The sequence below is a fragment of the Vidua chalybeata genome, chromosome 27 (genome assembly GCF_026979565.1).
Source record: "Vidua chalybeata isolate OUT-0048 chromosome 27, bVidCha1 merged haplotype, whole genome shotgun sequence".
NCBI classification, from domain to species: domain Eukaryota; kingdom Metazoa; phylum Chordata; class Aves; order Passeriformes; family Viduidae; genus Vidua; species Vidua chalybeata.
The window spans coordinates 1,456,186-1,470,025 of NC_071556.1; the positions used below are offsets into that span (position 1 = coordinate 1,456,186).

A 13,840-nucleotide genomic window follows, 5' to 3' on the forward strand; every position below is an offset into this window, starting at 1 on the left:
TTAAGGGAACCCACTGTTCTTCTAAAGGCTTAAGCAAGGATTTCCCAGCCACTGCCACTGTGAGCAGACCACAAATGTCACTGAGAATAAAAAGGTGTTGTTCCATCACTTACTTTAGCAACCTGGCAGCCTGGTGACCCCACAGCTCCAGAGCAGCAGCTGTAGTGGGTTTCCCACCCACCTGGCACTGAAAGAGTAAGAGGTGAAGGGTCAAGGAGAAAACTCTTGTTAACAAGAGACCTGAACTTCGGCTTTCACGTGCAGATCCCCTGGATAAGCATGACAATAATGTGTCAACCACAGGGGAAAAATAACTGTGGATTCACAGGCAGCAATCTAAAGAGTTTAAGTCTCTGGTACTCAGCCAGACAAACTCCAGAAGCCACTCAGATGCTCTGATGGAAAACCAGAGCAGAGCTCAAACTAGGTTAGTGCCTTGCTGCAAATGAATTCAGCCAAGATCAGTGAACTCTCCTGGGAGTGACAGACCTCTAGTGCTCCCAGTCAGCCTTTTAAAAGGCTGATTCTTTTCAAAAAGCACAGGAAGGTTTTTTCCTTCACTTTGCTGAACAAAGATGAAGCACCTCTGCTGCAGCCCCAGTGCCACATTCTGAGGACCGCCAAGCCCAGCAGCTCTTTGCGAGGTCACTGCAGTGACAGGCACAGGAACTGCCACCACCTGGGAGTGTGACACGCCCCAAAATCGAGTTCAAAGCTGAGGAAGACTCAGTGTTTGGAGCTGGAGCCCAGGCAGCACGGGCCCATCCCCCTGGCAGGGCTGTACCTCTCTGCTTGCGCAGCCGCCCCCAGTGATGGACGCACTCCTCCTTGCGGATGCAGCTCCCCGAGGCTGAGACCATGTACTCGGTGCCACAGCGACAGCAGATCCTGCACGAGGCTTGGGGACAGGAGAGAAACAACAGCCAGGTCACTGCAAGCAGCCCTTCCTACCCCTCACCTGCTTAACCTGGCCAAAACAAAGTAAATCACAATCACTCAAACCCCAAATGCTGTTAAATTATGTTTTCTGTTAAAAAGGAGTCCAAATGTTGTTGAAAACTCCTATAAAGGCACAGCAATCCCTCTGAAATCTGTCCCCCCAAATACTTCCCAGAGACAAAGACTCTCCAGTGGCTTTGGTCCACATAAGCTGCCCCCAGTTCCATCAAGGTTTGCTGCATTGTTTCTCTGTGCACAGCAAATTACGTTGGAGTCTAACACAGTTATTGTAAGAAACAGGATAAATAAGTCATTCTTTGGACACCAGAGCTAATGAAGCCTGGTTTCCAGGGGATCTGTGCCTTGTCACTTCCAAATGACATTTTAGCTCTTCTAGGGCACAGCTTTTCTGTCAGGATTTTCCAGCAGCTAAACACAGGAGCACTTAGGGCAGGGCCTGGCAGTCTGCAATTGCTCCCTCCTACCACCTCTGCTTTTACTGCCCAAAATTTGGGGAAGGGAGATGCAGAAAGCCACTGGGAAGGAGCTATCATTCTTCTGATCTCCATGCAATTCCATGAGTTTTGGTGTCAGCATTAAAGCTGTTAGCACATTCCCAGCTCTGCCCAACTGGTCACAGTGGCAGCAACAGCTTCAGTTAAACAAGGAGAAATTCAAAGATCCTGCAACATCTGCAGGAAACTACAGGAACAAAACCAAGAACATGAGCTCAGGTTCATACAAAGGAGCTGGCTGGTTCCTGGAGGAAAAAAAAGGGCTCTCACAAATACAGCACTTGACAGTGTTAATGCAAGAGAGCTTTTGCCCAGGTTGCTTCAGCAACCACAGGACAAATGTAGGCACAAGGTGTTAACATGGATGAGCACTTAACACACTTTAGTGAGGACTCTCCACACAGATGCTCAGGGGAGCGTGGCAAAGCACCTCAACAGAAAGCACCAGTCTGGATTTTATCCCTGCTGCAGCACAGCCTGCTTTAGTCAGGGGCTGAGGAGCAGAAATCTTGCCACGAGTTCACAAAATTCAGAGGAAGACCCCATCCTGTCCTGAGGAAACCTGTGGGTTCAAGGCCATGTTGGACATGGCTTGGAGTAACCCAGTTTGGTGGAAGGTGTTCCAGGGGGTGGAATGAGATGGGCTTTAAAGTCCCTTCTAATCCAAACTATTTTGTGATTTTATAATTTTGTTCAGCTGCAAAAAGGGCTCTGGGGAACTATTTGGCCCAGCAGTGCCACGAGATCAAATAGAAAACTCTTCAATCCAGAGCAGCACAGCAGGACTCACTGCAAAGCCAGCCTGGCCCAGTGTCAGTCCTTATCCCACCATAACAGCAGCTCACACAGACAGAGACAGAAAAAACCCCTTCCCCTGGGAGCTGGGAGGGTCACCAAGTGCAGAACAGGAGCCTCTTTCCAACCTGTTCAATTGCTGCTCTTTGGCAGCACAGAATCCTGGAATTGCTGAGGTTGGAAAAAACCTTTAAGATCAAATCCAACCACCAGCACCACCACCATGGGCTCCACTAAACCACGTCCCCAAGTACCACATCCACACATTTTTTCAACATTTATGAGGTGATGACTCCACCACTGCCCTGGGCAGCCTGTTCAGTGCTTCACAACCTTTTCCAAGAATAAATTTTCCCTTATATCCAATCTAAGCCTCCCCTGGTGCGACTTGAGGCTGTTTCCTTTCATCCTGTCACTTGTTACCTGGGAATTAGAAATTAGAAACCTCCTTCAGCCCTACAGACTATAAACTCTGGGTCAAAATTAGCATTCTCAGGAGGTGAAAGCTGAAGAAACTCTCTATGCAGCAGAGTTCTGCAGCCACTCTCCCCATCACAACAGGACCAAGGGGCAGCTCCTGCTGTATCCAGCAAATCCTGCAGAAGGAAAGAGCCAGCAGAGCTTACAGTCAATCACTTTCTTCTCCTCTGCAGTGAAGAGCACAGCACGTCCAGCCTTCTCAGGGTGAGGCATTGGGTACCCGTTCTCCTTGAGCTGCTCCTCAGTCATCAGGTACTCCTTGAGGCGCCGGTACAGGGCAGCTCCTGCACACAAACACAGAGCTCAGCTCTCACCACCAAAGCACTGTGTCCTAGGGTGACAGTATGGTGTTTGGATCCCAAATCGTGTGTTCTGTTTATGCCTGATATTATGTTCTGTGCCTTCAGGACTGACTCTGAAAGTGAAGGATTGTTTTGTGTTGTTATCAGCCGGCTCACCTCCCCCCATGGTCTGTGTCTAGGAGAGGCTTGGCTGGCTTGCTTGCTTGCTTTTGCTTATTAGTTAGTTTAGCTAGGCAGTCCAATTTTTACCCTGGACTGTTTCTTTTTCCCTTCCCTTTCCTGAATATCATCTGAACCTGCTCCAGACTGGGACCTGGGAAACACCAAGAAACACCAAGAGTCTGCATTTTGTGACCTGCAGCAGCCATTCCCCAGCACTGGAGACTGATAGCTGGGCAACCACTCCCAGGAGAGACTTTCTGAATTTGTCATCTATTCAGAACGGTGAAAGGGTTTTGTCATCTGGTGTTGATTTTTTATTTTTTGTACTGGGGAGTGTTTTTGCTTGTTAAATAAACAGTTTTTTTTCCATTTCTCTCTGAGGAAATCCTTCCCGAACTAGGTGGGGGAGGGGCCGTGGGGGGGTTGTTTTCTGGGGGCTCCTTCCAGAGGTCCTCTCCCAAATTTTGCCCTAAACTAGGACACACTGCCTGCTTCTCTGCCTTTACCAAGTCTCCTGCCTTGATAAATTGAATTTCCCTCCCTATTCTGTACTTGCTTCTACTGCCTCAGCTCAGGATGGACAGGGGAATAGGTGTTGGGTGGTCATTTTCAAAACCTGGCCATTATTGTACAAGTTGATTTTTAAACTCCTTGAACGAGGAGCGTTAAGTCTGGAAAGCACAGCTGGAACAGAATTCCTCCAAAAGGTCCATCTTCAGCCTTGCTGTTACTGATAGAACCAACCCAAATTGGGTTGAAAGGGACCTTGGAGATCATCCCATTCCACCTCCTGCCATGGCAGGGACACCTTCCACCATCCCAGGCTGCTCCAAGCCCTGTCCAGCCTGGCTTTAGACACTTCCAGGGATCCAGGGGCAGCCACAGCTGCTCTGGGCACCCTGGGCCAGGGCCTCCCCACCCTCACAGCCACGAATTCCTTACCAATATTCCATCTAGCCCTGCCCTCTGGCAGTGGGAGGCCATTCCCCCTTGTCCTGTCACTAAATGTGAGACTTCTCCCATTTTAATGTTTAAATTCAACAGCTGATAACTGGTAACACAGCCCTCAAATACCCCTCAAAGGCCATGCACAGCTCCCTAAAAACTTCATTATCAAAAGTTTCTTCCTGCTACTGATTTCATGCTGCTTGTTTCATTTCACAGAATAATTATAACTTCTTGCACTCTGCTCAATATCTCCTTTGGCTGCTGCATTAAACCCTTCCAATATTCCTGGGTGCCCTTTGATGTTGCTTAGCTGAGCTATACTGGCCCTTTTAAGCTTTCTCAATGTCAATTCCTTCTGCTCCATGGCCTCCCTGGCTCTTCTCTGATCTCCTCCACAATTTGCCTGTGTCTCTTGGCAACTAAAATACCCATAACTGATTTGAGCCCACATGAAAAATGCTCGTGGCACAACCCTTTGGCTACGATACGACCTTACTGTGACATTGGTGAAAGTGAAACTGAGCCTTGCAGAGATGGAGATTCTTAAGTTTGCCTTTTAATCTGACAGGCACATTGCAAAGAACTGCTTCAGGGCAAGAAAGTTGAAGTAAAATAATGCCCAAAGCACAAGAGGCAGCTCTGAATGGTTATTGATGCTCCATCAAAGCCAGCCAGGCTGCAGCAGTGACCTCAGAGCCCCAGCGAGGACAGAAGGAGGGCACTGGTCAGTGGTGTCAGCATCCCCCAAGGGACTCTGCAGCTCTGTGATGCAGCCAGAGAACAGAGAAATCCCAGCTCTTCAGGTCATAAAAGCCTGAGCTAGAAGGGACCCACGAGGACCATCCAGTCCGGCCCCTGTCCCTGCACAGCCACCCCACCAAGCCCACCCTGAGCATCCCTGAGAGCGCTGGCCAAACGCTCCTGGAGCTCTGGCAGCCTCGGCGCCGGGACCATTCCCTGGGGAGCCTGGGCAGTGCCAGCAGCCTCGGGGGGAAGAACCTTTCCCTGAGCTCCATGCCAAGCCCTGGCACAGCTCCAGCCCTTCCTGGCCTCCTGTCCCTGGCCCAGAGCAGAGCTCAGCCCCTGCCCCTCTGCCTCCCCTCGGGAGGAGCTGCAGCCCCCGAGGAGCCTCCCCTCAGTCTCCTGTGCTGCAGCTGAACGAGCCAAGTGCCCTCAGCCACTCCTCAGCCCCTTCCCCTGCTCCGTGTCCCTCCTTGGGACACTCTCCAACAGCTTTGGGTCCTTCTGACAGTGTGGTGGCTAAAGTGCCCCCACAACTCGAGGTGAATGCACCAGCCTGATCCTGCACCCCCAGTCAGTGTCACAGCTCAGCTCCCCCCTCACCCCTCACAAGTGACAGCCCAGCAGGAGCAGGCTCTGACCTGTCAGATCCTCGGCTCTCAGGCTCCCTGAGCGGTTCAGAGTAAAGCTGGTCTTGGCAGCAAGCTTCCCTCCCAGCACAGCCTCGTGGGACACCACCTTCTTGTTACTTGTCTCTGCAAGGAGAAGGGAACAGCACAGGGGGACAGAGATCAGGTACCCAGTGGGTGACTTCAGTCCTAGTTTGGGACACTACAAGAGGAAGGGCAAGAGGAAGGAGGACTGTGTCTATTCTCTTTAACTCTTGTTTTGCTTCAGGAATGGATTCTTTGTGCCACATGCTGGCCCAGCATTTCCACTCCAGCACCACAGAGAGTATACCACTCACACTGTCAGCCGACAGCAATTTTAAGAGCAGCAAAGACACTTTTCCAGTTCTGCTAGAAACTTGTAGCTCTCCCTGCTCACTCTGCACAGCAAGCCCTCCAACTGACCAAAAGAGAGGAGCTAGCACAGAAACAACCTGACCCCTTCATGTGCTGTGTGAGGGCATCACCCACCCCCAGGAAGCAGCTTTGATTCTGGGGCCCTGCAGACCAACCTCCCACGCAGGATCCTTCAGCTTCTTTCAGAAAGGAGCTTCAGAGCTCTAGAATATGCTCAACACATCAGACAATGGCAGAGAGGGGCTTTTTACTAATCATTAACTGGCAGCCCTCTCCTAAAGGCCAGCCTCCAAGTTCAGCTGCTCTGCCTAATGGCCAGGAACGTAATGAAGACAGAGGGGAGAAAAGGGAAGAGACCAGAGGAAAAAAAATTCACAAGAACAGCACAAATTGATTGTTTAATGTACCCTCTCGAGAGCCAATAATGAAATGTCTTAACCCTCTTCCTTTCTCTCTTGAAGCTTAATGTGTGTAGCAGATTTCTGTGGTGATGGACGAGTCTATCACTTTGAAGGCATCATGTGAAAGTTACTCCATTAGCAGGGCTTTTCATTTGAAAGAACTTGTGCTAAAAAAAAACCCACCCGTGTGGCATTATCTCCATTTAGGCTGAGAAAGCCAACAAAGCATTGCAGGACCTGCCTCTTGAAGGCCCATTAAGGCTTGCCAGGCTATAAAAAGCTAAACTGGAGCTGTTTGCCTTTCAGCATAATGCTGCTGAGAAATGGGTTCTGCCTTTTCAAACAAGTTTCTCTCTGTGGTTTGTAATCCCAGCAGGGCTCCAGCTGTTCAACTGCAAGGTACCTACTGTTGGTGCTGGCTGGGGAGTTGGGCACGAGGCTGCGGAGCTTCTTCAGGGTGTTCACGGCCACGTTCAGGTAGATGTTGCGACTGGTGCTGCGCTCATAGGCCACCTTCTCCTCTGCCAGGGCCTGGGAACAGCACAAGTCATCACCACACACTCTCTTCCACTGGTCACAGAACCCCAGAATGGTTTGGCTTGGGAGGAACCTCAAAGATCACTTTTTTCCACCTTCCACTATCCCAGGTTGTTCCAAGCCCCATCTGACCTAGCCTTGAACATTTCCAGGGATGGGGCAGCCACAGCTTCCATTGCTTTTGGAGGAAAAAAATGTTTGGCTCTTTAATACAGACTCCAAGTAGTGATGCCTCAGGATTTAGCTTTTCTATTTTTCACATTCTGTGCTGCTTTAGTGTGTGGCTCTGGGCTTCACATCAGGGGATGGGGAGCTCTCTGCACAGAGCAGGGAGACAAAACAATTCCTGCTCCAGCTGGGGACCAAGGACAAATGATCAAAATCTCAGGCCCAAGAGCACAAACAACGTGGAATGAAGAGAGAAAAACAAGGATGGGACTGCATGGGCTGGAGCTGGAATTGGACAATGAACTCCAATGTGCAAATGGAGCAGAACTTATAAAAGTGAGACCCCTCAGGACCAGTTGTGCATTTTGTGACCATTTTGGTTCACCTGGGGTGCAGCCCTGGCTGGGCTCTTGTGCTGCCCAAGGTGGATCCACTGAGGCCTTTTAATAAATCCCTGCTTTATTCTTTAGCTCTTTAGCTCTGACCAGTTCTAAGTCAGCCTTCACAAGGCCTCAAGCAGGAAAAAAAAAAAAAAAATTGTCTGACAAGGAACTGAGTAATAAAGCAGAACATGGCACCAATATGTACTTGCTCAGGTAAGTAAGAGGAAAAAAAGTAATTTTATTTTAAACAAAGTGCTGGAAAAAGCACTTTTTTTGGTTTCATGTGAAACTGTTCCAAAGAGATTAATAAAAATTCCCTAATTAGCAAAAAAAAAATAAATTTAAACTTTAATATATTTTAAATTGGTATCATCCCTTCTCTTTCCCCCAATGTAAAGTCTGCTGCCACCTTGGCTTAAGTAGAAGATCTAACCTTGCCATGTTTTCATCAAGTAATTCTTGATTCTTGTCCTTGGAACTGCCTGGGAAAGGCTGCTTTCCCCACTTTGGTGCAGTGCAAGATCTTAACTGGTAAGAAGAGGTTTGGCAAATGGTGACTCTTTGGGAAGGTGGAATCCCACAAAAGAAATCCTTGTGGTGTCTGCTTTGTTTTGGAACACACCACACAATGTCCCACATTTACCCAACTAACAGCCAAGCTTTTCTAATAAAATTTATTACTCTCTCCACTCTGCTTTTGGGAATCCTACTATACTGTCCCTACTGCTAGAAGGCTCCTTAAAAGTCTCCTTAATAGCCTTCAGAAGCAGCAAGGAACCAATTCCCAACCAAATACATCTATCCCAAACACTTCCCTGTGCTCAGCACTGATTCCAGGAGGCTTTTCTGGCTGCAGCAAGGCAAAAGCTCTTTGACCACAATGCACATTCCTCTGCTCTCCTCTCCTGGGGTTATTAAAGGCCTCAGGGAAGCTTTCCAAATGAAGGGAAAGATGGGATTTCCTACTGGAAGCCCCCACTGGAATGACACTTGCTGTTGCCCAGTCTGGTAATATTTAATGCCAGTTTCCTCAGCTGTGGATAGGGGAGTCTTCAGGCAATCAGGGTTTGGCTTGGAAGGGACCTTAAGATCATCTAGTTCCCACCCCCAAGTTTCTGCAAGCATAAATCTAATTCAGTTTTCTGGATTTGCTACCATTTTAGAGGGTGTTGGCCAAGGCAGAGGATGTCATTCCCTGCTGCAAACGTTATTCCTGAGAAGCAGGATCTGTACAGACCTTGTCGAAGGCTTCCTGGGAGGAGGAGCAGAATTTCAGGCACTCATCAATGAAGAGATTGAGATACCTCTGGCGAATGTTGGTTGGGACTTTAGCACCAAATTCTGTGGGAATAACAGGCCTCTGTAAAGTGGTGCTCTGGAGGTGAGACAGAGAGAGAAAGAGGCAGGTCAGGCTCCAGGAGGTTGCTCTGAGGCTCTCCCACTTCCTGTTATTAATAATGGGGTGACTTCCTTTTTGAAAATCTGCCCAAAGCCAAACTTAACACGCAGCACTTTTGGTACTAAAAATACCACTTGAGGCTTCATCACCTTCAGTGCTCTAAGTCCTTTAGAAAACAGCTGTATTTCACTCTGAAGTCAGCCAGGAGCCAAGGACTCCAGTGGCATTAGTCACACACAGCATTCCAGAGCAGGAAATGCTGACATTTCCACTGGGAGAGCCAAGGTTAGGATGGCAGCAAGCACCACAGGCTGAGCTGGAGCCATGAACACACAACACCAGCTATGGGCACCACACACAGGTTTGGTTCTCTGGCTGTGAAGAGAGAACAGGAGGCCCCTCCTGCCAGACTGGCAGTCACTTATCCCACCCCCCACTTCCTGGGGCATTCCTGCAAATAGACTGCATTGGGGGTTTTCTTCCTTTTTTAATGCCAGTCATGATGTTTAAATCCTAAAAGGATTTACCCCTTCAGTTTAATGGCATGTTCTTCAAAAGCTGCATGTTGGACTGAGCTATGTCCAACCACTGCAGCTTTCCATTTCACATCAGTTTATCCTCCACACCACAGCACACTTTCTTCTTTTTCAGAGAGGAAAATGTTCATTCATCTCTAAAATACCCAATTGTTTTGTCAGTTGTTATCCATCCCACCCAAGAGATACCCATAAACCAAACCATCTGCTGCAACCTGGAATAAAAATAGCTCTGTGGAAGATGTGAGCTTGTTCCAAGGGGAGCAACTGGTCCTATCTCAATGGGAAAAGTGCTCATTTTCCCCAGGAGACTCTCACCTTGATGCCCTGTTCAAGGGGATTTGGTCCTTTTCATTAAATATATAAATTCTCAGTCTCTAACATTATACCCTTAAGCACCTCTGGAACTGCTAAAATACTTCATCCTTTCAGTTATTTCTCTTCTTTTCAATCAGCTTCAAGTTCTATGTTACTATGGCGTCAGTTTGGGTGGGAAAGGAAAAAAATTACTTTTCACTCTTCTAGAAATAATCAGAGCAAGTTCTGACAGATCTTGACACAAACCATCATCAATAAAGGGATCTTTAATCAAGTCCTGGCACTAACCAGTTCTGCCATCCACTCCAGCAAACAGCTCCTTATGCCATCCCCAGGCTGCTCCAGGAGGAATTCTGCTCTCAGTTGTCTTAGCAAGTAACAGCTTCCCAGGGCTCGTGGAAAGGAGGGACTTAACAGAATCATGGAATGGTTTGGGTGGGAAAGGGCTTTAAAAATCATCCCATTCCACCCCCTGCCATGGGCAGGGACACCTTCCACTGTCTCAGGTTGCTCCAAGCCCCCTCCAATCTGGTCTGGGACACTGCCAGGGATCTAGGGGCAGGGCCTCCCCACCCTCACAGCCAAGAATTCCTTCCCAATATCCCATCTATCCCTGCTCTCTGGCAGTGGAAACCATTCCCTGTGTCCTGTCACTTGCTAAGGAACTCATAGCAAAGGCACCCAAAGGCTGGGCAGAGATCCCAGGGGGTAAAGAGAAACAAAACAAAAGCAACTAACAAAGACAAAATAGTATTTTCTTTAAACACCAGCAGCAGCATGAAGTTCAGTGCTCACATTTTACTATCTAGGTCACAGAGGGACATTATTCATAACCACCAGTGTGGCCCACAGAGCCTGGGTAGGCCATGAATCCATCCCTGGCTTTTGAGCACAGGAGGTTCCAAGCCCCTGACCCAAACACACCCAGGCCAGTCAGCACAAGAGAAGGCTCAAATTGGAGACAAGTGATCAATATTTACAGAGATCAGAGCAGCATTTAAGTATTTCTACCTTTTTAAGCTCCGACCCCTTGAGTGTTTAATTTTTTATACACTGCTATCTAGGAAAACCACAGGAAGAAACAAACCCCCTCAATCAACATAATCAAAACACCACTCTCAGGGAGTGCTAAGTTTGGAACAGCAGGATCAAACATTCCACCCTCCCTGGGGAATGACGGGAAAGAATTCAGATTCCCCTTACCTGTAAGGAGGGAACATGTGCTACCCTTTTGGGCACGATGGTGCTGGTGGTCTTGGAAGCCATCCCAGCCAAAGTGCAAGGCTTCAGAGGAAGGGTGGGGGCTTCAGAGTCATTGGAAGGTGTGACACTCCTGCCACCAACAGTCGCCTTACTGCTCCCGAGGCCTGCAGGGAACACAAAACACTCAGGTGCAAATCCTGCCACTGGGCTTCAGGCTGCCAGAATGAACTCACTATCAAAGGCCAGTACTGCAAGCTGTGATTTTCTGAAATTCAGGTCTCCAAAGGGATACAAATTGGGCAATTTTACCACCTTGCAGGCAAGGATGAAGAAATCTTCTGCCAGGAAACGTGTCTCATTTGGGTTTGTTTTGGGGTGACTGAGTCAGCAGAGTTTAAAGAGGTAACTCTGTCAGCTGGAGGCACTGACACCCCACACGTCAGCTCTGAGTCCTTCCACCATAAAGGCACAGCAATGAGCCTTCATTAACACTTCCCTCCTGCTCCTGCCACCTCCAGGCTTAAATGGAAGAGGGAATGAAGAGCAAACACAATCCAAGAAAGAAACAGAAAAAGGAGAGGCTGAAGTGAGGGAGGCTGGGTGAGACAGATGAGGCTGTACACATCTGACCCGCTGCTTTTCACAACAGGGTGGAATTTCTCAGGGAAAGACCTTCCACTGGACACTATCAGCAAAGATTCAAGTCATGGCCAGTCCTACACATCCCCTGACAGTTTCACACGTGCTCAGGAGGAATGTAAACACACAGTAGAGCCTTTGACCAGGGGGAGGACAGGACACAGATCCCAAATCCCACCGCTGGCTTACTTTGCTTGGCTGCTGCGGTGAGGGCTGCATTTGGCACGTGAGCAATCCTCCTCTTTTCTCCTGGCAAACAGAGAGAGGTCTTTTGAACAGTCCCAACCAGCTGTGCTGCCTGCTGCTGAGCCAGCTGGATCCTCTGGTAACACACCTCCTGGGCCGTGGGGGGACGGTACGGCCGCACCACCGGCTTGCTCGGGGCCTCTGCCTGCACAGACAAACAGCATTTAGGGCCAGCAGCTCCCCTGCTCCATCCACACCCCCTGCCTTCCACTCACCCCAGAAAGGGCTCTTCTCCTCAACCCCTCCCTTAGCAAGTACAGGTGTTTGAGAGGACAAGATCCCAAGTGTCTCCCAGAACAAAATAATTAGGAGTCATCCTTCAACAAACATGGCATTAATGATTCATGCTCTGGGAAGGCCTCCCAGCTCACTGGCACGTTCCTCAATGGGCAAGTGGGATTCATGAACTGCTTTTAGTGGTGTGATGTTCCCCATGGCTGTGCCCAGCCCAGTCCTGGGCTCTACCAACACCCTCAGCCTTGCCCTAGCATGCAGACCTAGCCCTGTGCTGCCTGCTTTGCCTTCTACTGCAATCAAAAAGTGACAATAATTCTCCACTCCTCTTTGCCACACAACACTGAGCTCCACTGCTCTCTCCCTGAGGAGCCCCTGCATCCATTTCTGCACCACAGCAGCTCCCACCTCTCTGCAGCCCTGGAACTGCTTAAAAGCCTCACAGAGAAGTATTTATGGGATCAGAGCATTACATAAACTGAGCTCTGAATTTCAAAGAGGCTCTGTCCCTGCCCACTTCTGGAGGCACCTCACTGCCTCGGCCGTTACAGCAAAACAGGTTCCCCACGCGTTTCCTTTGATGGCCAAATTTAGGTTTGCAGGAAAAGTGCCAGAAGTTATGTCAGCAAAGAGAGAAGTTTCCTAGCACCAGAAGTGCAAGAGAAGCAGCAGTAGTGCAAACTTCTCCCTCTACTTAACAGCCTTTGAAAATGCGAGGAACAGGCCTTCCCTCCTGAAATCTCCTTGGAGGAGGGTGGCCCAGTGTAACACCTGGGGGCAAGCTGGCACCTCCTGCATTCCCAGCCTCTGATGCTGACAGCGGCTTCTGGATACCAAACTGGGTGCAGTCAGACATTAAATTATAATTACAGACTTCCAAGCAGGACAGGACACTCATTTTCTGCCTCACCTGCAATTCCTTTGGCCCCCATTTCCCCTGGCAACCAACCCCGAACTCAGCTCCCTCCCCTTCTCCTGCTCAGTCCTTGAGCCATAAATCACGAGCAAGACTGAGCAAATATTCCACTTGGAGGGACACAGCAAAGCACATTCTGAGGTGAAAAGTGGCAGTCGAGGTGTTACAGCACCTCCAGGGCAGAGCTGGGAGCTGCTCTGAGCTGAGATACTGCAGGGGATGCAGGTCCTGGAGCTGCCCTGGCAGCTGAGCACACCAGATCAGCTCTGTTTGCCCAAGCAAAGGCTGTGCTGGGGCTCCCGTCTTTGGAAAGCATTTTGGGATCAGCTGTCACATTAAGAAAATAGATTTAAAGATTTGTACATGTCTAAAAGGTGCCTCTTTGCAATAAATATTTGAGTTAATGAATTTCCAAGCCATTTGCTTCAGTCTCTTATCTCTTCACTTTGGAAGAAACAGCCCTTATCAAACCACATGAACTGGCTGGAGAAATGTAGTTAAATAAAAACCATTGTACTGACCCCAGGACTTCAAATTATTAAAGGTAAAAAAACCTTCCCTAGGCAGAGAGGAAAGGCAGAACAATTAATCTGGACTACCCAGCTCAAATTAGTGCACAAGCCTCCACTCTTATCCTGCTGCAACATAAAACTAATCTGTGATCAGCACCTGGAGGGAAACACATTAAACCCTCAGAGAAAACATTAATTAAAAGCTCTGGGAGAAAGGAATAAAAAATCAGAATGTCTTCTTTGCTTTTTTTTTTATTTGTTTTGTTTTGTTTTGTTTTAATTCTTCTTCTCTGTATTTGCACAACTGGAAAAGAAGAGTACCCAAACAAATACTGCTGAGATCTTGGCTGATTCAGAGCAGATGTAAGGTAATGGTTTTAAACATCTGACCAAATTCCTGCGGTATCTTTTAGACCCACAAGGCACAGAAAAATACCAGCA

The 13,840-nt window shown here is 48.6% G+C and overlaps 1 protein-coding gene across 1 annotated transcript in view; it reads right to left on the minus strand.

Moving 5' to 3' along the window:
• Window positions 1–13,840, minus strand: part of REXO1 (RNA exonuclease 1 homolog) — a 44,161-nt gene that overhangs the window by 8,774 nt on the left and 21,547 nt on the right. The window contains exons 4-11 of the mRNA XM_053965862.1: window positions 11,681–11,882; window positions 10,853–11,016; window positions 8,634–8,771; window positions 6,716–6,839; window positions 5,524–5,637; window positions 2,876–3,013; window positions 785–898; window positions 114–187 (exon numbers count right to left, since the gene is read on the minus strand). Coding sequence (XP_053821837.1) covers window positions 114–187; window positions 785–898; window positions 2,876–3,013; window positions 5,524–5,637; window positions 6,716–6,839; window positions 8,634–8,771; window positions 10,853–11,016; window positions 11,681–11,882 — 1,068 coding nt within the window. The remainder of the gene's footprint in view (window positions 1–113; window positions 188–784; window positions 899–2,875; window positions 3,014–5,523; window positions 5,638–6,715; window positions 6,840–8,633; window positions 8,772–10,852; window positions 11,017–11,680; window positions 11,883–13,840) is intronic.